We start from the raw sequence: 23013 nt of genomic DNA, 5'->3' as shown, positions 1-23013 counted from the left end.
ATCCAGGTGTATATATATATATATATCCTTCTTGCAGCTCAGGAAAATAATTTTTTTTTTGCAGAGGGGATCCCTCCCTCGCCTTGGACTTTGAAATCAGAGTGGCTGGTCCCCAGGATCCTCTTTAGTGGGGGAACCCTTGGGGATCTGGTGGAGAAGCTGCAGCTTGGGCGCTGGGGCGTGGGCGCCCCCTGCTGGACACTGCTGGAGAATGGCTGCCCAATGACTCGGGTTCCAATCCGGTTCTGCGGCCAGCATGGAGAAGACTTACTCGCTGACCGCCCACTACGATGAGTTCCAAGAAGTAAAATACGTCAGCAAGTACAGCAGCAGTGGGGCTCTGCCCAACGGGTTCAACTTGCAGCTGGGCACTGCCGGGACCAAGAAGCCACGCTGCGGCCTGCCACGCTGGAGCCGAAGGGAGATCTGCCTGCTCTCTGGCTTGGTCTTTGCGGCGGGCTTGTGTGCCATCTTGGGTTGCATCCTGGTGCTCAAGTATCTGGCTTTGGACCAGGCTGCCTACTGCTTGGAAGGTTGCCAAGAACGCCGGGCTTTTACCAAGGCTTCTCGGTTCATTGCTACCAACATTGACCCCACCATTGACCCCTGCAAAGACTTCTACTCCTTCGCCTGTGGTGGCTGGCTGCGCCGGCACGGCATTCCGGAGGACAAGCTGATCTACGGCACCATTGCCGCCATCGGCGAGCAGAACGAGGAGAAGTTGCAGCGGTTGCTTCAACAGCCCGTGCGGCGTCCCTACCAGGCTTCGGCCGAGCGGAAAGTCAAGGAGTTTTTCCGTTCCTGCCTGGACATGAGGGAGATTGACCGGCTGGGGGCCTGGCCGATGCTGGAGGTCATTGAGGACTGTGGAGGATGGGATATGGGGGCCCTGGGTAGGCAAGGCCCAGTGGGACTTCGACGAGCTGCTCTACAAGACGCAGGGGGTCTACAGCACCACGGTCTTCTTCGCCTTGACGGTCAACCTGGACAGCAAGAATTCGTCCCGCTACGTCATCCGGGTAAGTTAATGCTGTGGGTTGGGACCGCGCCCCGTGGGATCTGACAGCCACCGTGGGCGGTGGATCAGGAGAAGAAAGGGGGGAAAGAAGGGAGGACCCAGAACTCTGGGGGATCAAGTGAGTCCATAGGTCTCTGGATATATTGGGGATCCCATCCCCATGGCAAGGACACCAAAGCCATCTTTGAATGCAACCAAACCTCAGTCTGAAAGGACTAGCTGGGTCTTTCTCAATTGTAAGATGTCTGGACTTCAACTCCCAGAATTCCCCAGCCAGCTTGGCTGGCTGGGGAATTCTGGGATTTGAAGTCCAGACATCTTAAAATTGCTGAGGTTGAGAAACACTGGTCTAGCCATTTGGATCTCTTGAGAACTATGTCGACCTCTAGTGGCTGTTCCGTGAAGTGCACCTGATGGTTGCGTGCATAATATTCTGATTTCCCGCTTTCATTCTACGACTCCTCCGTGTGTTGGGAACATACGGAAGCAGCCGTGAATGCAGATCCTCTTGTATTTATACAGCTCTTTGTTCCTTTAGCGTTGATTTTCTTTTTAATGCACTCTGAACTCGCCCCCTGCTTTCTTCCATCAAAAAACCAACTCGTCACTTTTTTGATAGGTGATCGGTCCAGAAAGCTGCGGTTATTCTCTTCCCAGCAGTTAGAAACGGCCTTCTCTTCCAACGTGGGCAAAAAGACGCACCCCTTCCCACATATATGTCCACAGGGAAGAGGCACTGGGTAGTGCGGGGGAGGGAAGCGATATCACGTATGTCATCACATCATTGTGATTTTTAGCAACCGTCTATGCATTTGTCATTACAACTGGGCGAAAAAAACCCCAGCAGATGTTTTGAAGCCAGACCAAAGGGGCCAACACACCAAATCTCTTGGGGGAAAACATTCATCTGCCGTGTCAGGAGTTCAATTTTCTCAATATTGATGATCCCAGATGCGAAAACGGGGTCCCTTGGCTCCTAGACGGCTCCGTCTCCTTCGGGGAGTATTCAAAGCCCCAGGATCATATTGCGTTATTTAATGAATTTATTTTCCACGGGCTCATGGACCGCTTCACCGTCGCAAACGGCTCTCGGTGGCATTCATCCCCGCCTCGCGACGGCGCTGCGCACGGTGGCGTCAAATGAAAACAAATCAAGAATATTGTGCAAACTCCGGCACTCTGATGCATCTGAGTTCCGACGATAATCCCTTTGTCCCCAAGCAGATTCTCCCAATTTGAAAGCCTCCAGATGTTGTCCAACTGCCGCTGGCAGCCTCGTTGTGTGACAGATTGTCAGGATGCAAACGGGGGGGCGGGGAGCTGACTTTTATGTTTCCAGGGGTCCGAAATTGCATTTCTAACTCTTAGTAACCCTATCTTCCGTCCTGGAAGGTTACGCAGTCCAAACTCACCACCATCGTAACCCAGAGGCACAGCTCTTGTTAACACTGCTGGGAGAGGTTTGTGTAGGAAGAAATTTTGTTTTGTTTTGTTTCGCAAACCAGCTGCTGGCACGGATGCCCCTTCCCTTGCGGTTCTGCGGTGAAAATCTCGAGAGTCTGCAAGAGTCGAGGGTAGATTTGCCCCAAGTGGGGTTTAAGGGCAACCCCCCCACCCCTCTGCCCTTCAAACCTTGTGCCCCTTTGCAGGACCAGAGAATCAATCTTCCAGCGCAAAGCTGGGTTTTGTGCAGATTGATGCAGACAACGGCGGGCGGGCTCTTGTTACCCGGAGATAGTTGTTTACAGGTGGGAAAGTAAAGCTATTTCAGGTGAAGGGAATAGAAAAGGTCTTTTTTTAAGTGTGCCCCCCCCCTTAGTGCTAGATCCGAGAGATTTGAAAAGATCAGCGGCCTTCTGAAATGCAACACGTCCTTGGATCAAAACACACTGAGACCGTTGTGATTTTCCCATCATTTGCTAGGATGGCAGCTTAGAGGGAAGCAGAGGCAGCTCAACATATCAAACAGGGCAAGAAAGAGTTTTTTATTATTATTATTATTATTATAGGCAGCTGATCACGTCTCCCCACTGGGGTTTAACCCGGCGATTGAAATGGTGTGCGCAAAATGCCTCCAGTTTTTAGTTAACTGTACGGTCTCCGTTTGCGGAGTACGCAAGCTCCCATTCTGCCACCCAGGTTTTAAACCTGAGATTAATGACAGGCTTATTTATCAATTAAGCATCGATCTCCTTGTTAAAGTTGACCAGGTTTTAAAAAAAGAGAGAGAGATTTGCTGACATTGAACGTAATTTCTAAGTTACAGAGCAGCGTTGCCTGGAAACTTTGAAGACGGGTGGATTTCAATGCTGGCTGCGGAATTCCGGCAGTTCAAATCCATGCATGCTGCCTGGGGAATTCTGGAAGTCGAAGTCTGCCCATCTTAAAGTTGCCGAGTTTGGGAAACATTGTTCCATGATGGAGGACCTGTCTAATAAATTGAAGCATACTAGCTAGGGAATTCTGGGAGTTGAAATCCATGCATGCTGGCTGGGGAATTCTGGGAGCTGAATTCCATGCATGCTGGCTGGGGAATTCTGGGAGCTGAAGTCCGTCGGTCTTAAAAGTTGCTGAGTTTGGGAAACACTCTTCTAGAATGACGGAAGCTCTGTCTAACTGAAGCATATTAGCCGGGGAATTGTGGGAGTTGAGGTTCTGCCATTAAACAGCAGTGATGTCCATCAGACTGCACTCTTAACATTGACGGGCTGTGCAAACCCCATTCTTGTGCGAGACTCTGCAGCAGGGGTCTTCAAACGTGGCCCTTTTAGGACGTGTGGACTTCAACACACGTGTGCCTGGCTGAGGAATTCTGGGAGTTGAAGTCCACAAGTCAAAAAAGGGCCAAGTTTGAAGACCCCCCTGCTCTACAGTCTATGGAGTCATCCAGGTCACGGTTGACCCAAAGTTGCTTTTCCAGAAGTCAACTGGATTCCTCCGCTCTCCACCATTCAGTCAGGACTGCAGAAGCTTCTTGGACGAGAAGCGAAACGTCTTCAAGGGGGGGAAAAACAACGGAAGTCCAGCTGCCTCTTGAAAAAGCACCTTTGGAGCTCTCAGCTCTACAATAGCCCTCTGTGGTATATCTATTTATTTTTCAAATATTCTAAATCTGTCAGCCAACATTGGAGTCTGTTTGCAGGCTGACTCTGCCCACTGCCGGCAGTTCGATCCTGACTTGCTCCAAGGTTGACTCACTCTTCCATCCTTCCGAGGTCGGCAAAATCAGGACCCAGATTGTTGGGGGCAAGAGGCTGACTCTGTAAACCGCTTAGAGAGGGGCTGTAAAGCACTGCGAAGCGGTATATAAGTCTAAGGGCCAGGGCTATTGCTACCCATCTTAAACTCAGCATTCAGATTGCTAAATTTTGCAGAGAAGAGAACCGTATTAGAAGCAGTTCCAGGATTCCTGGCAAACCGAAAGCATTTTATTTTATTTTTCCTCTCGAAGATTGTTCAGTCTCAGCTCTGCCATAATTTTCTCTCCAGCCTTGAGTATATTGGTTGGTTTTTCTCCCATCTGGATTGAGTCTCACCCTCCTAAATTAGATTTCTACCTAGTTACAAAGGCATTATTGTCAGTAATAACCAACTTATACAAACCATATTATAGGAAACATAACACAGCGTAAAAGGAGATGTGAAAGCAAAAGCTGGTGAAAAACAAGGAAAAAGTGGGGGGAGGAAAACAAGAGATTAAATGGATAAATTTTAAAAACTCGGAGAAAGGAACGGAAAAAAAGAGGAATGGAATATCCTGGGATTTCACGATATTCCTCCATCAGAAATGTTTCATTCTGAAGCTGGGTCTGAAAATCACTACAGTTCAAATCTTAAGTCCTGAATTCAATCAAAGGTTTACGGAACAACATCCGATCTAGTGGATTCTATTACCATAAAGCTCGAAAGCTGGCAAATTTTGTTCATTTTTCTCACAGATGCAGTATCACCTTTTTTTTTTTTGCGGTAGTCCTGGGTGATATTTTTCACGGTTCTTCCTAGACAGATAAATTCCAGATATTTGCCATATAGTTTTTAACACGTTGGAATTGCGATTTCCCTACGTGGACTTCAATTCCCAGAATACCCCAGCCAGCCTTCAGCTGTCAGCTGCTGTCCCCGGATGCCCCGCCCCCTTCCCAGTGGCCCTAAGGTCATTTTAGCAGGGAGCATCTCTGCTTGGGAGGGAATGCTGGATTTTGTAGTCCAAAGTACCGCTTAGTTCTTGACTTACATTTATTTATTTTATTTTTATTTTTATTCCATTTATATCCCGCCCTTCTCCGAAGACTCAGGGCGGCTTACAAGCTTAGCAGTAGCCTTCATTCTATGTATATGCCTGCTTATTAGGGCTTTCACACACACACCCCAAGCGGCATTATTACAAAGTCAGCTTAATTGCCACCAACAATCTGGGTCCTCATTTTACCTACCTCAGAAGGATGGAAGGCTGAGTCAACCTTGAGCCTGGTGGGACTCGAACCTGCACTAATTGCAGGCAGCTGGTGTTACTTAAGGAGCCATTAGCCCACTGCTCCACCAAGGCTCTTAGTTACAACAACCCTGAAAAAAAGTGACTTTTATTCTTCAGACTTATGACCGTTGGAAGCAGGGTCACCTGATCGAAATTCGGCTGCTTGGCAGCTGACTCGCATTTATGACGGTCCCAGGGTCAGGGCATCGATCCCCTTTGGCAACCTTGCGACAAGCCAAGTCAAAGAGGAAGCCAGATTCACTTAACAACAATGTTACTAACTGAACAACTGCAGCGAGGCACTTAGCCAGTGTGGTTAAAGAAGGTCATTGAGTGGGGCAAAACTCATTTAACAACTGTCTTGCTTAGCAACGGAAATCTTAGGCTCCGTTGTGGTCGTACATCAAGGTCTACCTGTGTTAATAACGTTAGTAATATATACATTAGCATCACCACCAGTTATAGTTCCACTGATAACATTCGGATTTACCACAAGACCTGTTCAGTGGGACCTTGATTTCATAAGACACACAAGCACACAAACACACACAAACAAATACGCTTAGCAGACTTTGTCTGCAGCCAGCCAAATTTTTACCCATTCATTCTGTCTCTTGTACTCCAGACAAGACAGTTACATTTATATTAATTTTACATCACTCTCAGTGATTTACATCCCGTGCATAATAACCCAATTACATAAATGATGCAGATTACACATTTGCTGGATCTGTTGACATCCCTTGCTAAATGACACCCCTTACACAACGGCAGAGCCCCAAATGATGTAATTTGCAATTTAACGGATATTTGGGAACGACCGAGGCCTTGACTGTTAAAGGATGGGTATTCACTGTAGCTGCTTAGGGGGCTCTGCGGGCATGGGAGGGTCAAAAAAGTCAAGATGCCAGTCAGATATTTTGAAACCTGCACATACAGCCAGTGTTTTTGGCTGCTGGGAAGCTGAATTTTTAAAAAATAATAATTTTATGCCATTGATTTTTTTTCTTTAGCGCAGGCATGGAGCTTTTCTGATTGCAGGAACGGGGGTGGGGGGGAGGGAAAAAAAACCCACAGAAGTACAGCTGCTGGAATATACAGCTGCAAATTTATCTGTGGTTTTTTGTATTATTCTTATTCAAGAACAATTTAGAAATCCCTGCAGCTCCAGCAGGGTGTCGGTGTGTTGACAATAGTGAAAAATATGTGAAAGCTAAGAAACCGGTGGGACGTGTGTGTGTGTGTGTGTCTCCTGTATCTGAACGGCAATTATGAAGACAATTGCGACTTGATTTCAGAGGATCGAGGTTTAAAAACACAGAAAAATCTGGTTTTTGCAGCACTCCGTTCAGGGATGAAACTTTGGACATGACCTGCTAAGACATCATACACCCCCCCACCCACCTCCCCCAGCTGTACTTTCTGGCAGTGTAATTCTCAGCCAACTTGACGGAGGGTTGGGGATGATGGGATTTTGAGTCATTGCATCTGGAGGATTGCTACTCAGCATTGATCCTTGGACAACAGAATGAAAAAGTGCAATGGCAAAATGTGAGTTCGGTCTTTACGCAACACCCGCGCTTCTTGCCAAGTTTAAAATGCCTGGACTTCAAGGTCCAGAATTCCCTATTCAGCACGATGACTAGGGGATTCTGGGAGTTGAAGTCCACACAGTGTTCTGTTCCAGCCTACGACCGGCCCTGTTTGAATGTCAGGGACAACCCCTTTTTATAGTCAACAGGCTGGAAAAACCCAACCAAATTTATTAACAAAGAAATCAAAAGTCCAAACAAGAGTTAAACAGGAATAACAGACCAGGACTCTAACAGAAGATCTTCAAACGGTTCCCTTCAGCAACCAGCACCTCCCACACCTTCCCCTTTTATCAGCAGTCCCAAGGCGTGGCTTCTCATTGCCTCCTTCTCCTCTCACCGAGTTGCCTCATTGCCTTTCTCTGTTCTGCTCTGCTGGATTGCCTCCTGCTCCTAGTGTCCCTGAATAGATCCAGCTGTGAATCATCTACGTCCAATACCTCGTGCTCACATGGCTGAGTCTGATGAGGAACATGACGGGAGGGGCCAGGCTGAGAGTCCTGGAGTGCATCAGAGCCTCCCTCTGACACCAAAGGCTCTCCAAACCCCTCCTCCTCCTCCTCTTCAGAATCATCAGACTCAGCTGCCGGTACCACAGGCTGACGCTGAATCACAACACACAGGCTGGCTGATGAATACTTGAACATGTCCACGCATCTGAAATCTCTGAGAAACACTGCGCTACACAAAGGCCACAACACGCACCAGATATCTTGCCAGTACACAATCATGTTATGTACTATACAGCTAGTCCTTGACTTACAACAGTTGGTTTAGTGACCATTCAAAGTTACAACAGCACTGGAAAAAGTTACCTGTGACGGTTTTTCACACAACTGTTGCAGCAACCCCGCGATCGCGTGACCCAAATTCAGACGCTTGGCAGCTGACTCATACTTATGATGGTCGCAGTGTCCCGGGGTCCTTTTGCGACCACCTGACAAGCAAAGTCAATGGGGGAAGCCAGATTCTTTTAATAACCGTGTGACTAATTTAACAAATGCAGTGATTCACCTAACAACCGTGGCAAGGAAGGTCGTAAAATGGGCCAAAACTCACTTAACAAGTGTCTCGCTTGGCAACAGAAATTTTGGGCTCAGTTGTGGTCGTAAGTTGAGGACTCCCTGTATCCGTTAAAATATTTGGTTGCGTTTGTGCAATGAATTTTGCTTACTGAACAAAGCCATTTTTTCGGTTTAACATCATACCCTCAAGTAGCAAAAGAGGCGAACTGGCTAAGCTACTTAACGAAACCTAACCAAGCTTAGCCCTAACTAACTTTGGCGTGTTTTTGTGAGTGGAGATGCTAAATCCTTACCTCACCTGGTGAAGGCTGTTGTGAGAACACGAGCCTTTTGTCTAAACTTAAGCAGGGGTCTCCAAACTTGGCAACTTTTAAGACTTGTGGACTTCAACTCCCAGAATTCCCCAGCCACCCATGCCTTTATTTTCCTCTTACCTCCTCTAAGTAGAGAGATTGCATAGGAAGGGATTATAAGAGAGTAAGCTATGCTGGCTGGGGAATTCCGGGAGCTGAAGAATTCTGGAAGTCCACAAGTCATAAAAGAGCTGAAGTCCGCAAGTCTTAAAGTCCGCAAGTTTGGAGACCCCTTGGTTTAAAGCTCTAAATTCTCCATTTAAGCTTAGTTCTACGCTTTCTCCTCCTTACCATCTTTCTAAAATGCAGAGTGGCAAAACAGTGGTATTTCGAATATGCGCGGAGCTGCTCTCCGCTGTCCCAGGACGGAATTATTGCTTCAAGCAAGGAAGTCCAAGGCCCAGTGCGAGGAGCCTCCCTGTGTGCGTTTGTGTGCGTTCAAAATTTGCAAAAGTGCCCTGGGAAACAGCAAGAGCATTGTTGGGAAAAAAAAATCTAATAAGAAAACCGGCATCTGTGTTTGTGCAGCCTATTGTCAGAGGGATAATGTGGTGGTGCCAACTCAATCCGAGGTTGCACAAGAATGAATAAAGATGAAATCCAGACACCTCGGAGGAAAGAAGCATGATTTATTCCCCAAAGCAAAGAGATTTGCCTGTAAGGGGGGCAGCTACAGCAAAATGGGGTACAGCAATGCCGTTTTATAGGGGAGCTTGTCCTGGATGTGGAAGTGTGTGTGTGCTGATTCTAGGCTAGGGTGACCCTTGAGGAGTGTGGGTGTGTGTACCTGTTGAATCCCAGAGAAGGGGTTGATTAAATCAAATGAGGTGAATTGGGTCCCTTCGTTTGATCTCTGAGCATTATGTTTACAGTGTGTTCATTAAGTTTGGCGTGTTTGTGTGTGTTTCCAATTTGAAATGGGTGTTTAATTAATCCTGGCGTTTGTGTAAGTTTAAAGCAGGGGTCTTCACACTTGGCCCTTTTGTGACTTGTGGACTTCAACTCCCAGAATTCCTCAGCCAGGCACACGTGTGTTGAAGTCCACGTGCTAAAAGGGCCATGTTTGAAGACCCCTGCTACAGAGTTTCGCACAAGAATGGGGTTTGCACAGCCCATTTCATTACTTTTCCATATTCTATTCTATTCATTTTTTCTATTCTATTCTATTCTATTCTATTCTATTCTGTTCTGTTCTATTCTATTCTATTCTATTCTATTCTATTCTATTCTATTCTATTCTATTCTATTCTATTCTATTCTATTCTATTCTATTCTCTATTCTCTATTCTCTATTCTCTATTCTCTATTCTCTATTCTCTATTCTCTATTCTCTATTCTATTCCATTCTATAATCTATAGTTATTCTATTCTATTCTATTCTATTCTATTCTATTCTATTCTATTCTATTCTATTCTATTCTATTCTATTCTATTCTATTCTATTCTATTCTATTCTCTATACTCTATACTCTATACTCTATACTCTATACTCTATACTCTATACTCTATACTCTATTCTATTTTATATTCTATAGTTATTCTATTCTATTCTATTCTATTCTCTATTCTATTTTCTATTCTCTATTCTCTATCAGTGGCGTAGCGTGGGGGGTGCAGGGGGGGCTGGCCGCACCGGGCGCAACATCTGGGGGGGGGCGCACTCGCACTGAGCTGCTCAGGGAGCCCCAAAGGCTGCACAGAGTTGGCTTGGCTCCGCTCTCGAGCTGCTCTTTCTTGCAAAGCGAAACGAGTCCGGCAGGTGAGATGGGCGGCCACATAAACTGAATAAAATAAATAGAAGCGCCCAACTCTCCGCCCAGGCTCAGGCCAATCGCAAGCGCCCCGCAGGCGCCCCGGCAGGCTTGGCCGAGCGAAGACAGATCCGCCGGCCGGCCGGCCTAGCTTCGTGCGCATGCGTGGCTTTATTTAGTGGGGCTCACGTGCGAGCTTGAATGCAGCGGCTCTTGCAGGTCGGAGCCCCGCCCAGCTGCCCTCGAGAGGGACCCAGAAGCATCCCGCATGCGCGCGACTCTTCTTGGAAAGTCTACGCCGCTGCGGGGCGCGTCTTTTCGGCGGTGCCGTGACATCACTTGCCTTGCCCCGGGTGCTGACAACCCACGCTACGCCACTGTTCTCTATTCTCTATTCTATTATCTATTCTCTATTCTATTCTCTACTCTATTCCATTCTATAATATATAGCTATTCTATTCTATTCTATTCTATTCCATTCCATTCCATTCCATTCCATTCCATTCCATTCCATTCCATTCCATTCCATTCCATTCTATTCTATTCTATTCTATTCTATTCTATTCTATTCTATTCTATTCTATTCTATTCCTTATTCCATTCCATTCCATTCCATTCCATTCCATTCCATTCTATTCTATTCTATTCTATTCTATTCTATTCTATTCTATTCTATTCTATTCTATTCTATTCTATTCTATTCTATTCTATTCTATTCTATTCATTTTTTATTCTATTCTGTTCTATTCTATTCTATTCTGTTCTATTCATTCTTTATTCTATTCTGTTCTATTCTATTCTATTCTACTCTACTCTACTCTACTCTACTCTACTCTACTCTACTCTACTGTTCTCTGTTCTCTATTTTTTTCTATATTCTATTCCATTCTATATTCTATAGTTATTCTATCTATTCTGTTGTGTTGTGTTCTGTTCTATTCTAATTCTAATTCTATTCAATACAGTGCTGCAAGGTTGTTTTGAGAGCGCTGAGGTATAGGACAGGTAATGGGTCATCCTCAGGGCGCAAGGACCTTGGAGTCAGCCTGGAACTGGCTTCAGAGGGAGCCCATCTCATCTCTGGAGATGATCCCCCTCCCTAATTCCCATGCGGTTACAGTAGAAGCAAAAGCATGCAAAGAATGCTCTCTCTCCCCCCCCCAAGAGCCTCCTCCCGCCCCCTCTGCCTGAGTGACAGGGCACCCAAAAGGGGACCTGACGCTTATATATCAATTTATAAATTCTTCCCACCCAGTTTCAGGGGGTCAGTGGGAGAAGCCGGCCAGGGCATCGGGAACAAAGAGGCGGCAGGCAGCCCAAACGAGCCATAAATCCAGAGATTTATGGAATCTGGATTCCGCCTTCCACTCGGCCTCCCTTTGTGACGGAGCTTCTCTCCATCCAGCGGATGGGGCTGACACTTTATTTTTTTTAAGGGTTGGATTTTTTTTCTGGATTGATTAGCCTGTCCCAGATTTTTCAGAGGTTCCTTAAATCACTGCTGTATTGGAACAGCTCTTGAGGTGGGTAACTCAGGAGCAGGAGGAGGCGGGGGGGGGGCAAACATTGTGCAATTCAAGCTGGGGTTTAAAACCTTTCTGGGCTGATTGCAAGAAGGCGTGCAAAAAAAAAAAAAGGCTTGCCCCCAAGCAGACAAAGGCATCAAAACGAAGCTTTCTCCTGAGGTTTCTGAACTAGGGGGAAAAAAATCTCCTTTTTTCCTTCATTCCCCACCCCCACCCCCAAATAGAAACAACGTCCTTGTCCGCGCTCCCAATCCAGAAAGGAAAAAAAAATAAGAGTTGATCACCCTTGTGAAGGGTTGACACAAAGGCAATGATGTTGGTTGTGCTGATTGATAGGGCAAATGTGTGATAGGAGCCTTGCTGCTCTCCGAGCTTGGTTGTTTTCCTGCAGATGTTTCACCAGAGAACATCATCAGTGCTAGAAGGGAGGGGGCTTGAGGAGGAGGAGGGGGGAGGAAGAAGAAGAAGAAGAAGAAGAAGAAGAAGAAGAAGAAGAAGAAGAAGAAGAAGAAGAAGAAGAAGAAGAAGACGACTGTGGGGTCCTTGGTGCTCTCTGATCTTGGTCGTCTTCTTCCATATGTTTCATTACCCAACTAGGTAACATCATCAATCCTAAAAGGGAGGGGGGGAGGAGGAGGAGGAGGAGGAGGAGGAGGAGGAGAAGAAGAAGAAGAAGAAGAAGAAGAAGAAGAAGAAGAAGAAGAAGAAGAAGAAGAAGAAGAAGAAGAAGAAGACGACTGTGGGGTCCTTGGTGCTCTCTGATCTTGATCATCTTCTTGCAGATGTTTCATTACCCAACTAGGTAACATCATCAATCCTAGAAGGGAGTGGGGTTGAGGAGGAGGAGAAATAATTTTGGGATTCTAGCTGGCTGGTGTATTCTGGGAGTTGAAGTTCAGAAGACTTAAAGTTGCCAAGTTGGCAGAGCCCTGCTTTAGACCGACCACCCTCCACTCTCCAGCCTCTGTTTGGAGAAAGGAGAACCTACCACTTGAGGTGGCAGCCCGTTCCTCCTGACATCTAGCCCAAAATTCTTCCCTTGGAAATTTACTCCGTTGCCTCTGAGCCTCTCTCTTGCCCTGCCGAACTTCCACTCTTCCAGCTGCAGTTAAAAGGCGCCGGAGCCGTCGCCTGCTTGCAAAGCTGGCAGCCTTTATTAGGGAGCTGAATTCCCGGAGACACCCACCTTCCTTGATTTTTCCAAGGGAGGGCAATTTGTTGGGGTGTTCCTTTCGGCCCCCTGCCTCTCCCGAGACCCTCAAGCCCCTGAGCACCCAAATCCCCCCGCCCTCCTACGTCTTCCCCAAGAACCTTGCAGCCGTCTGGGTCCAATCGATCGCCGGGGTGTGGGGGGGGGTTGGCGGCAGCCAGGCTGAGCGGTGCTGCCAGCTTGCCAGAAACCGACAAGGCCCAGCTTTGCTTGGGAGGAGATAAGAGCCTCACGTCAAGATGAATTGGCCTCAGGTGGCAGAGCAGGACCAGAAGAATCCTTCTGCAGATCATCATCATCATCAAAGATTAGGGCTTCCGACGTTTCTCTTTTACGACTGTTTTCTGGCAGCGAGGGGTGCCGCTTGGCCAGGTGGCAGCCTTCCCCCCCCAATCATGGCCAGCTTGCAAACTTTGCAGACTACGCTTCCCATCAATCTTGGCTACTTGTTGCCTGGGGAGGATGGGAGGTGGTTTCCCCCCCCCCCAACTCCTCTCGAGAGCCTGGGCTGGGCTGCGTCCCCATTGAGGTTAAGCTGTAGGTTTTTATGGGGCGGGGGGGGGTGTGTGTGAAGGCAAGGTTGATTTTTTATCTCTGTTGACTAGGAAACTCGTGGCAAATCACTCGTCCTCTTGTTTTTGCCGATCCAGTGCTGGACTACTCCACGAGGTCGTTGTACGTCCTTGACTTAACAAGCGTTTGTTTAGCAACTCTTCAAAGTTACAACAGCACTGGGGGGAAAATGTGATTTATGACTGGCCATCACCCTTAATGACATAGCATAGCATCCCAACAATCAAGGGATCAAGATTCAGGCATTTGGCAATCAGAATGTGAATAGAATAGAACAGAATAAGAAATTAAATAGAAATAGAAATAGAAATAGAAATAGAAATAGAAATAGAAATAGGATAGGATAGGATAGGATAGGATAGGATAGGATAGGATAGGATAGGATAGGATAGGATAGGATAGGATAGGATAGGAAAGGAAAGGAAAGGATAGGATAGGATAGGATAGGATAGGATAGGATAGGATAGGATAGGATAGGATAGGGATAGAAATAGAAATAGAAATAGAAATTCGAATAGAATAGAAAACAGAATAGAATAGAATAGAATAGAATAGAATAGAATAGAATAGAATAGAATAGAATAGAATAGAATTAAATGGAATGGAGCTGGAATGGAATGGAAACAATGGAATAGAATAGAATAGAATAGAATAGAATAGAATAGAATAGAATAGAATAGAATAGAATAGAATAGAATAGAATAGAATAGAATAGAATAGAAATAGAATAAATAGAATTAGAATTAGAATTAAAATGGAACAGAGCTGGAATGGAATGGAATGGAATGGAATGGAATGGAATAGAATAGAATAGAATAGAATAGAATAGAATAGAATAGAATAGAATAGAATAGAATAGAATAGAAATAGAAATAGAAATAGAAATAGAAATAGAAATTAGAGTAGAATAGAAATATAGAATAGAATAGAATAGAGCTGGAAGGGACCTTGGAGGTCTTCTAGTCCAGCCCCCTACTTAAAGCAGGAAACCCTGTACCATTTCACACAAATGGCTGTCCAGTCTCTTCTTAAAAACCTCCAGTGTTGGAGCATCCACAACTCCTGGAGTCAAGTCATTCCTCTGATGAATTGTTCTAACTCTCAGGAAATTCCTCTTTGATTCCAGGTTGCTTCTCTCCTCGATCAGTTCCCACCCGTTGCTTCTTGTCTTAGCCTTCAGGCGCTTTGGAGATTAGGTGGACCCCCAACTCTTCTTTGTGGCAGCCGCCCCCCCCCAGATGTTAGAACACTGCTATCATGTCACCCGCTGGGCCTTCTTTCATGAGGCTAGCCCAGGGGTCTTCAAACTTGGCCCTTTTATGACTTGTGGACTTCAACTCCCAGAATTCCTCAGCCAGACACGCTGGCTGAGGAATTCTGGGAGTTGAAGTCCACAAGTCATAAAAGGGCCAAGTTTGAAGACCCCTGGGCTAGACATACCCGCAGGATTGCCCTGCCAAGCCGGCCAGTGCTGAGACTCTCTGGATATGCCTCCGTGGCGGTCTGTAAAGATGCACAAGAAGGGGCTGCTGGTACTTTGAAGCAAGACCCAGGCACGAGAGGCGGGTGTTTTAATAAGTAAACACGGCGCGTTCCTCCTTCGCCTCTTCTCCCGTTCACGACTCATTAATTCCTTAAAACACAGTAAGCACAGATCATTTTTATGTAATTCAGGCAGGCCGAACGTGTGGGCGCCTCGCCTGGTTCTGATAATTGAATCTCGCATTTCAAGTAAAGGGGGAAGCGTGGCCTCCCCTCACCCCCCCATCAGGCACCTGTGGCTTTTATGCGCCCGTCCCCTTGGAAGATGCGTGCGCGATGCTCCGTCTTGCTGCCACTGACCCACGGGCCTTTGTGTTTCCCCCCCCACCCTCAGCCCCCAGTCTAGGCGCCTCTAAGGCCCGATTGCTCCGCAGCTCCGCAGTATTCCGCCTTTAATCAAGCATTCTTTTCACAATGCTGAGGCTCTCGGTTGAGGTTTTGCGTTTTGAACCCGAATCCGAGCCACTTCCCTCCCTCCCGTCTTTGCAGGCGCAATTCCCACCTGGCGATGTCAGCCGAGGTCCCGTTTTCTGACCTTGGGCTGTGTGCGTCCAGCAGTTTTTGCAACAGCTGCGTGAATCGAGCCGTCCGTCACACGCGGACAGCGTCAGGGTTACGACAAATGGCGCAGATGCACTCAAACGACAACGCTGGTGCAGGATGACCCGTATAGGGTAGGGAGCCTCCTCAGTGTGCAGCCCAAAGCAGAGCATGAGCAGCGTGGATGCTGGTGGCACCCCGGGGAGTGGCGGGGTGGCGTTGCAGGCTCCTGGGATGTGAGCAGAGCAGGAGGGGACAAGCGGTCCCGGCCAGTTCAGCGCAGATAAACTCTGCCTGGCCAACTCACCACAGAGCAACCCGCTGAGGGACGATTCCATGTCAGTTAAATTGTTTGAAATAATTAATAAAACTATGTTAGTTTTCATCACTTGCGTTTCATTTTGTCCCTCCTTTCGTGAATGCTTCTACTCCCACCATGTCTTCACTATTAGTGTAACTCTTGTCCTGCAATGAATTGGTCAGGGCGAGTTGGCTGCAGCAAGTTGGCCGCGGTGAGTTGGCGGCAGTGAGTTGGCCACGGTGAGTTGGCAGCGGTGAGATGGCCACGGTGAGTTGGCAGCAGTGAATTGGCAGCGGTGAGATGGCCAGGGTGTTGGTGGTGGTGAATTGGCAGTGGTGAGTTGGCAGTGGTGAGTTAGCCCTGGTGAGTTGGTGGTGATGAGTTGGCAGCGGTGAGTTGGCTGCAGTGAGTTGGCTACGGTGAGTTGGTGGCAGTGAGTTGGCAGTAGTGAGTTGGTGGTGATGAGTTGGCGGCGGTGAGTTGGCTGCAGTGAGATGGTGGCAGTGAGCTGACGGTAGTGAGTTAGCCCTGGTGAGTTGGTGGTGATGAGTTGGCCCTGGTGAGTTGGTGGTGATGAGTTAGCCCTGGTGAGTTGGTGGTGATGAGTTGGCCCTGGTGAGTTGGCAGCGGTGAGTTATTTATTTATTTATTTATTTATTTATTTATTTTATTGAATTTGTATACCGCCCTATTCCCATAGGACTCAGGGCGGTTTACAGGGCAGTTAAAACCATGAAATACAAAAATTAAAATCAATTAAAACAATTAAATTAAATTCAAGCCCCAAGAGTAAATCTAAAACCCAGTTAAATTAACAACCCCACAGTCTGGACCAAACAGATCAAAGAGCCAAGTTTTCAGGTCCCGGCGAAATGAGCGAAGGTCGGGGGCAGTCCTACGTTCCGTGGCTGCGGCGAGATGGTGGCGATGAATTGGCAGGAGTGAGTGGGTGGTAGTGAGTTGGTAGTGGTGAGTTAGCCCTGGTGAGTTGTCCCTGGTGAGCTGTCGTAGACCCCGAGCCAGGCCAATTTTCGGCATTGGACCAGATCGATGGCAGCTGCCCCTCCAGAGGGGGGGGGGGAAATCCTTTGACATCTTCCAAGCACCGGAAGATGAACGGAGACAAGCGCCAATGATTGAAAGTGCATCTGACGGGCTGCAAAGATTGATCTCTCCTCGGGAAGCTGCTGTGGCTGCTGCCCCCATTAGCTGATTGCCTCTGGGTGTGTGGGGGGGGGCTTCCTTTGAAAGGCCTCCCGTAATGGGGAGGGGGCTGCCGAGGGTGGCTGTCAGCGAACAAAGTCACTCAAACCATGTGAGCCAGAATCAGAAGTGTCCTGTTGCGTGTGTGTGTGTGTGTGTGTGTGTGTGTGTGTCTGTGTGTGTGTCCCTCTGCAAAATTTCACTCCTCCCTGTGTGAGAAATACGGGGACTCCTCGACCTTCAACACTTCATTTAAGTGACCGTTCAAAGTGACAACGGCGCTGAAAAATGTGACTTGTGACCGTTTTTTCAGAGTGACGACCTCTGCAGCATCCCCACGATCAGGTGATCGAAAATTCAGAGGCTGGGCAACTGACTCATCTTTACGACGGCAGCAGCATCACAGGATCACGGTATCCCCTTTTGCGACCTTCTGACAGTCTAAAGTCAGTGGCGGGGAAGCCAGATTCACTTAACGGCTGGGTTGCTAACTTATCACCTGCAGCGATTCGCTTAACAACCGGGCCAAGGAAGGTCGTTAAGTTGGGCAAAACTCACTTAGCCAAGGTCTCACTTAACCACAGAAATTTAGGGCTCAGTTGTGGTTGTAAGTCGAGGACTGCCTCACTGTGCGTCCCGTTTTCCGAACCACTTGCTGGCCACAACCGACACCTTTGCACGCACAAAACCGGAAGATCTGGATACGTTTAGAAAAGGTAATACTGGGAGTCCTCGACTTACGGCCACAACCGAGCCTCAAGTTTCCCTTGCTGAGTGACATATTTGTTAAGGGAGTCATTGGACGAACTTTCTGGCCACCGTTGTTAAGCGAATCCTTGCAAGTTGTTACGTTAGCAACCCGGTCATTAAGGGAATCTGGCTTCCCCCTGTGGACTTTGCACGTCAGAAGGTCGTAAAAGGGGATCGCGTGACTGCGGGACTCTGAAACCGTCATAAATACGAGTCAGTTGCCAAGCGTCTGAATTTGGATTATGTGCTGCGATGGTCGTCAAGTGTGAAAAGCGACTGTAAGTCGCTTTTCCCCCCCTGCCGTTGTAACTTCGAACGGACATTAAATGAACTCTTTCAAGTCGAGGACTTACCTGTCTTGGTGGCCGGGGATTTTCCAAGTTTTTATCCGAAGCGTCTGGTGGGCGCCAGGTTGGAGACACCAGGCGTGCCGGTGCCGGTTCAGCCTTGCCTTCCTCTCCGCCGCTTCGTCATTTTGCATTGTGCTGCTCCCGTCCCCGTCCCATCTCCCTTCAATCAATCAGCCGCGGGCATCTCTGTGCGCTGGCAGAGGGCAGGAAATGAAAAAAGCAGGGGGGGGGACAAGCCCCCTACCTTGCAGGGATCACGAAGCAGATTCACGGAGATAGGACAGAAGGGGAGGGGGGATCTCCGGGAGGGGGGGAGAGCAAATTCTCAGAGGAGGCTGCTTCTGGTACGGAGCAGGAGTCATTTTGCATCCATCCGTTATTCTGTTCTGTTCTGTTCCGTTCTGTTCCATATTTTCTTTTCTGTTCTGTTCCATTCCGTTCCGTTCTGTTCTGTAATTCTTCCTCTTCCTCTTCCTCTTCCTCTTCCTCTTCTCTTCTCTTCTCTTCTCTTCTCTTCTCTTCTCTTCTCTTCTCTTCTCTTCTCTTCCCTTCCCTTCCCTTCCCTTCCCTTCCCTTCCCTTCCCTTCCATTCCATTCCATTCCATTCCATTCCATAATTCTGTCCAATTCCTATTCTCTATTCAGGCATGTCAAACTGACATCATGAGACATCATGCAACATATTGCGACTTTTCCCCCGTTGCCGGCAATGGGGTGGGCGCTGTTTCAGTATGATGCATCCGGCCCACAGGCCGACAGTTTGACATGCCTATTCTATTCTATTCTATTCTATTCTATTCTATTCTATTCTATTCTATTCTATTCTATTCTATTCTATTCTATTCTATTCTATTCTATTCTATTCTATTCTATTCCTTTTCTATATTCTATTCTATATTCTATTCTATAGATGACTTACAAGGTCTCTTCCAAGTCTGTTATTCTGTTCTGTTCCGTTCTATTCCATTCCATTCCCATTCTGTAATTCTCTTCTACTCCTACTCCTACTCCTACTCCTACTCCTATTCCTCTTCTTCTCTTCTCTTCTCTTCTCTTCTCTTCTCTTCTCTTCTCTTCTCTTCTCTTCTCTTCTCTTCTCTTCTCTTCTCTTCTCTTCTCGGGATAGATGGGGAACTCATCAAATTTGCAGAGGACACCATGCTGGCAGGAATAGCTTAAGATACAGGAGGATCTGGACAGACTCGAACACTGGGCGCTATCGAACAAAATGAAATTCAGTGGTGAAAAAAGTAAGGTTCTACATTTAGGCAAGAAAAACCAAATGCGCAACTACAGCATACCATTCCGGACAAGTGGCTGTCCAATCTCTTCTTCAAAACCTTCCATGCTGAAGCCCCTACAACTTCTGAAGGCAACTTCTGTTCCAACTGGTTAATTGTCTTCACTGTTAGGGAACTGTGTGTCTCAACTCCTCTCCGTTGAAATGCTATTTAGCAGGATTTTATATGTGCAGCTATGCGCCAAATAACCCTGTGCAGCACAAGGGTTATTGTAATAATAATAATAATAATAATAATAATAATAATAATAATAATAATAATAATAATAATAATAATAATAATAATAATAAGAAGAAGAAGAAGAAGAAGAAGAAGAAGAAGAAGAAGAAGAAGAAGAAGAAGAAGAAGAAGAAGAAGAAGAAGTTGAAGTTGGAAGGGACCTTGGAGGTCATCTAGTCCAACCCCCTGCTCAGGCAGGAAACCCTATATTGCCTGGTGCTCAAGAATGAAAGATGGGCCAATTGGCAGCTCGTTGCGAACAGCTTCCATCCCTCAATTGGATCCCATGCCAGGCTTCCCATTCTTCAGTTTATTGCAGCGATTGATTTTAAATTTTTCTTTTTTTCTTTTTTTTCCTTAATGGCCTGAACTGCGTTGCGATGCAACCTGTTTTTATTGCTGTAAGTGGAGTTTCGGACTACTCCAAAGGGCAGCGGTGATGGATCAGCAGCCAATAAAAAAGACAGGTGCCTTTTTTGTCTACTCTGACTAAACTCCTGGTGTATTTTTTTTCCTCCACCTGACAGATTGACCAGGATGGGCTGACCTTGTCTGAGAGAACGCTCTACCTGGGCCAGGATGACGAAAGCGAAAAGGTGAGCAGTTTTACAGTGTATATTTATTTTTATTTTTTTATTTATTTTAATTCCATTTATATCCCACCCTTCTCCGAAGACTCAGGGCGGCTTACAAGCTTAGCAGTATATATAGAATATATAGTATAGCAGTATATATAGAATGCCCTCCTGAATGCCGCTCGGAAGAAGGGTGGCCTTGTAAACAAATTTAATCATTTATTTATTCATTTTTTATGCTACCTATCTCCCTCCACAATTGGGGGGTGGGGGGGAAAGCAATGCCAAGCCACCACCTCTGCAAAGCTGAGCTTCCTTTAGAAGCAGCCGTGCCCATTTTCCCAAGATGCCTGGGAGCGACACTACTGTGCTCTGATGCATTGTGGGAAATTCAGGCTTTCTGCAGGACAGATCGTGAGGGGAGGAGCCGGGGGGGGCAGGGAAGGCCAAGAAACGGGTACCAAGAAGACTCTGAGCAGAGCTGAGTTTCCTTTAGAAGCAGCCCTGTCCATTTCCCACGATGCCCAGGAGCGACACTACTGTGCTCTGATGCATTGTGGGAAATTCAGGCTTTCTGCAGGACAGATCGTGAGGGGAGGAGCGAAGGGGGGCAGGGAAGGCTAAGAAACGGGTACCAAGAAGGCTCTGAGCAGAGCTGAGTTTCCTTTAGAAGTAGCCCTGTCCATTTCCCACAATGCCCAGGAGCGACACTACTGTGCTCTGATGCATTGTGGGAAATTCAGGCTTTCTGCAGGACAGATCGTGAGGGGAGGAGCGAAGGGGGGCAGGGAAGGCTAAGAAACGGGTACCAAGAAGGCTCTGAGCAGAGCTGAGTTTCCTTTAGAAGCAGCCCTGTCCATTTCCCACGATGCCCAGGAGCGACACTACTGTGCTCTGATGCATTGTGGGAAATTCAGGCTTTCTGCAGGACAGATCGTGAGGGGAGGAGCGAAGGGGGGCAGGGAAGGCTAAGAAACGGGTACCAAGAAGGCTCTGAGCAGAGCTGAGTTTCCTTTAGAAGCAGCCCTGTCCATTTCCCACAATGCCCAGGAGCGACATTACTGTGCTCCGATGCATTGTGGGAAATTCAGATTTTTTTTTGCAGGACAACTGAGCCGTTCAGAAGATGAGCAGGTGGGTGCCCGGGAAGGCTGAGTACTAAGTACTGAGTACTAAGCAGGGCCTGAGCAAGGCTGAGTTTCCTTTAGAAGCAGCCGTGTCCCATTTCCCACCATGCCTGGGAATGACGCTCCTGTGCTCCGACCGCACTGTGGGAAATTCAGAACTTTTGCAGGACAGATCGTCAGGACCGCAGGTGGGTGGGTGCCCAGGAAGGCTGAGAAACAGGCATGCCAAAGAGGCCCTGAGCAGGGATGGGCCCTCTGAGGACACTTGAACCCATCAGCAAAGCAAAGATGTTTTCTGCTGTTGATCAACTTGATCACATGCATCCTGGAGAAGAGCCTTCCCATCGTGCAAAATAACTTGGCCACCTGCTCTGTTGGGATCGCTCAAGGGACTTGATGTGCAGACTAGATCTCTCGGGGGGGGGTGTTGTTTCCAAAATCTTGTCTTTTCCAGATCCTGGCTGCGTACGGGGAATTCATGGAGCGTCTGTTGAACCTGCTGGGTGCCGAACACGTGGAACAGAAAGCGAAGGAGATCCTCCAGCTGGAGCAGAGGCTGGCCAACGTGAGTGTGCCATCCTGTCCTTCGGGGTCCCTGGGAAAGTTGCACAGAGGGGGGCAGCTCCCCTTCTAGGACAGCCTTTCGGTACGGCCAGACAGTGCTTTTGGGTTCAAAGTTGTTGTGTTTCAGTATCAGCCTGTGCTCCCAGCAGCTGAGTCCGATGAATCTGAGGAAGAGGAGGAGGAGGAGGAGGGGTTTGGAGAGCCTTTGGTGTCAGAGGGAGGCTCTGATGCACTGCAGGACTCTCAGCCTGGCCCCTCCAGTCATGTTCCTCATGAGGCTCAGCTGTGCGAGGAGGAGGTGTCGGACTCAGAAGAGTCACAGCTGAATCTGTTCAGAGACGCTAGAAGCAGAAGGCAATCCAGCAGAGCAGAGAAAATCAATGAGGCAACTCGGTGAGAGGAGGAGAAGGCAATGAGAAGCCACGCCTTGGGACTGATAATAAAAGGGGAAGGTGTGGGCGGGGCTGGTTGCTGAAGGCAACCGTTTGGAGAATATTCTAAGGGAATCCTGGCCTGTTCTGGCTACTTCTGTTTAACTCTTGTTCGTTGACTCTTGTTTGATATTTTGAATCATTTATTGAAGGAAATATTCTGTTGCTTTTTTGTTTGAAGTGTAAATAAATTTGGGTTGGGTTCTTCCAGCCTATTGACTGTAAAAAGGAAAAAAAGGGGTTGTCCCTGACACACAAACAGGGCCGGTCGTAGGCTGGAACAGAACAAAAGTGTGTGTCTGTGGGGTGGGGGGACTAAAAATATCTGGCAAAAGGTACCAATGTCTTCTATTCATCTGCTCATACTCTGGTGGCGCACGTGACGCACACTTAACCTGGTTACCAAACAAACCCATTGTCAGGGTTTGCACATCCCCTGCAGCCATCCACAAGTCTAGCAAGCGGGGTTCCCGTCACAGATTAAGCTCTACTAAACGCTCCACGCTAACAGAAAAACAGAGTTGGAAGGGACCTTGGAGGTCATCTAGTCCAACCCCCTGCTCGGGCAGGAAACCCTATACCATTTCA

General features: G+C 47.5%; 1 protein-coding gene across 1 annotated transcript in view; it reads left to right on the top strand.

The window, feature by feature from the left end:
* Positions 1-256: 256 nt before the first annotated feature.
* The window catches only part of ECEL1 (endothelin converting enzyme like 1), a gene marked incomplete at both ends in the record, with an annotated part of 53494 nt that continues 30737 nt past the window's right edge, over positions 257-23013 (top strand). The window contains 4 exon segments of the mRNA XM_083363957.1: positions 257-895; positions 897-1019; positions 20256-20324; positions 21885-21995. Of these exon segments, the coding sequence (XP_083220083.1) occupies positions 257-895; positions 897-1019; positions 20256-20324; positions 21885-21995 (942 nt within the window).

The sequence above is a fragment of the Vipera ursinii genome (genome assembly GCF_947247035.1).
Source record: "Vipera ursinii genome assembly, chromosome: 5".
NCBI lineage: Eukaryota > Metazoa > Chordata > Lepidosauria > Squamata > Viperidae > Vipera > Vipera ursinii.
Note: the sequence above shows the minus strand (reverse complement) of the source record. Positions and strands in the feature narration are given on the sequence as shown.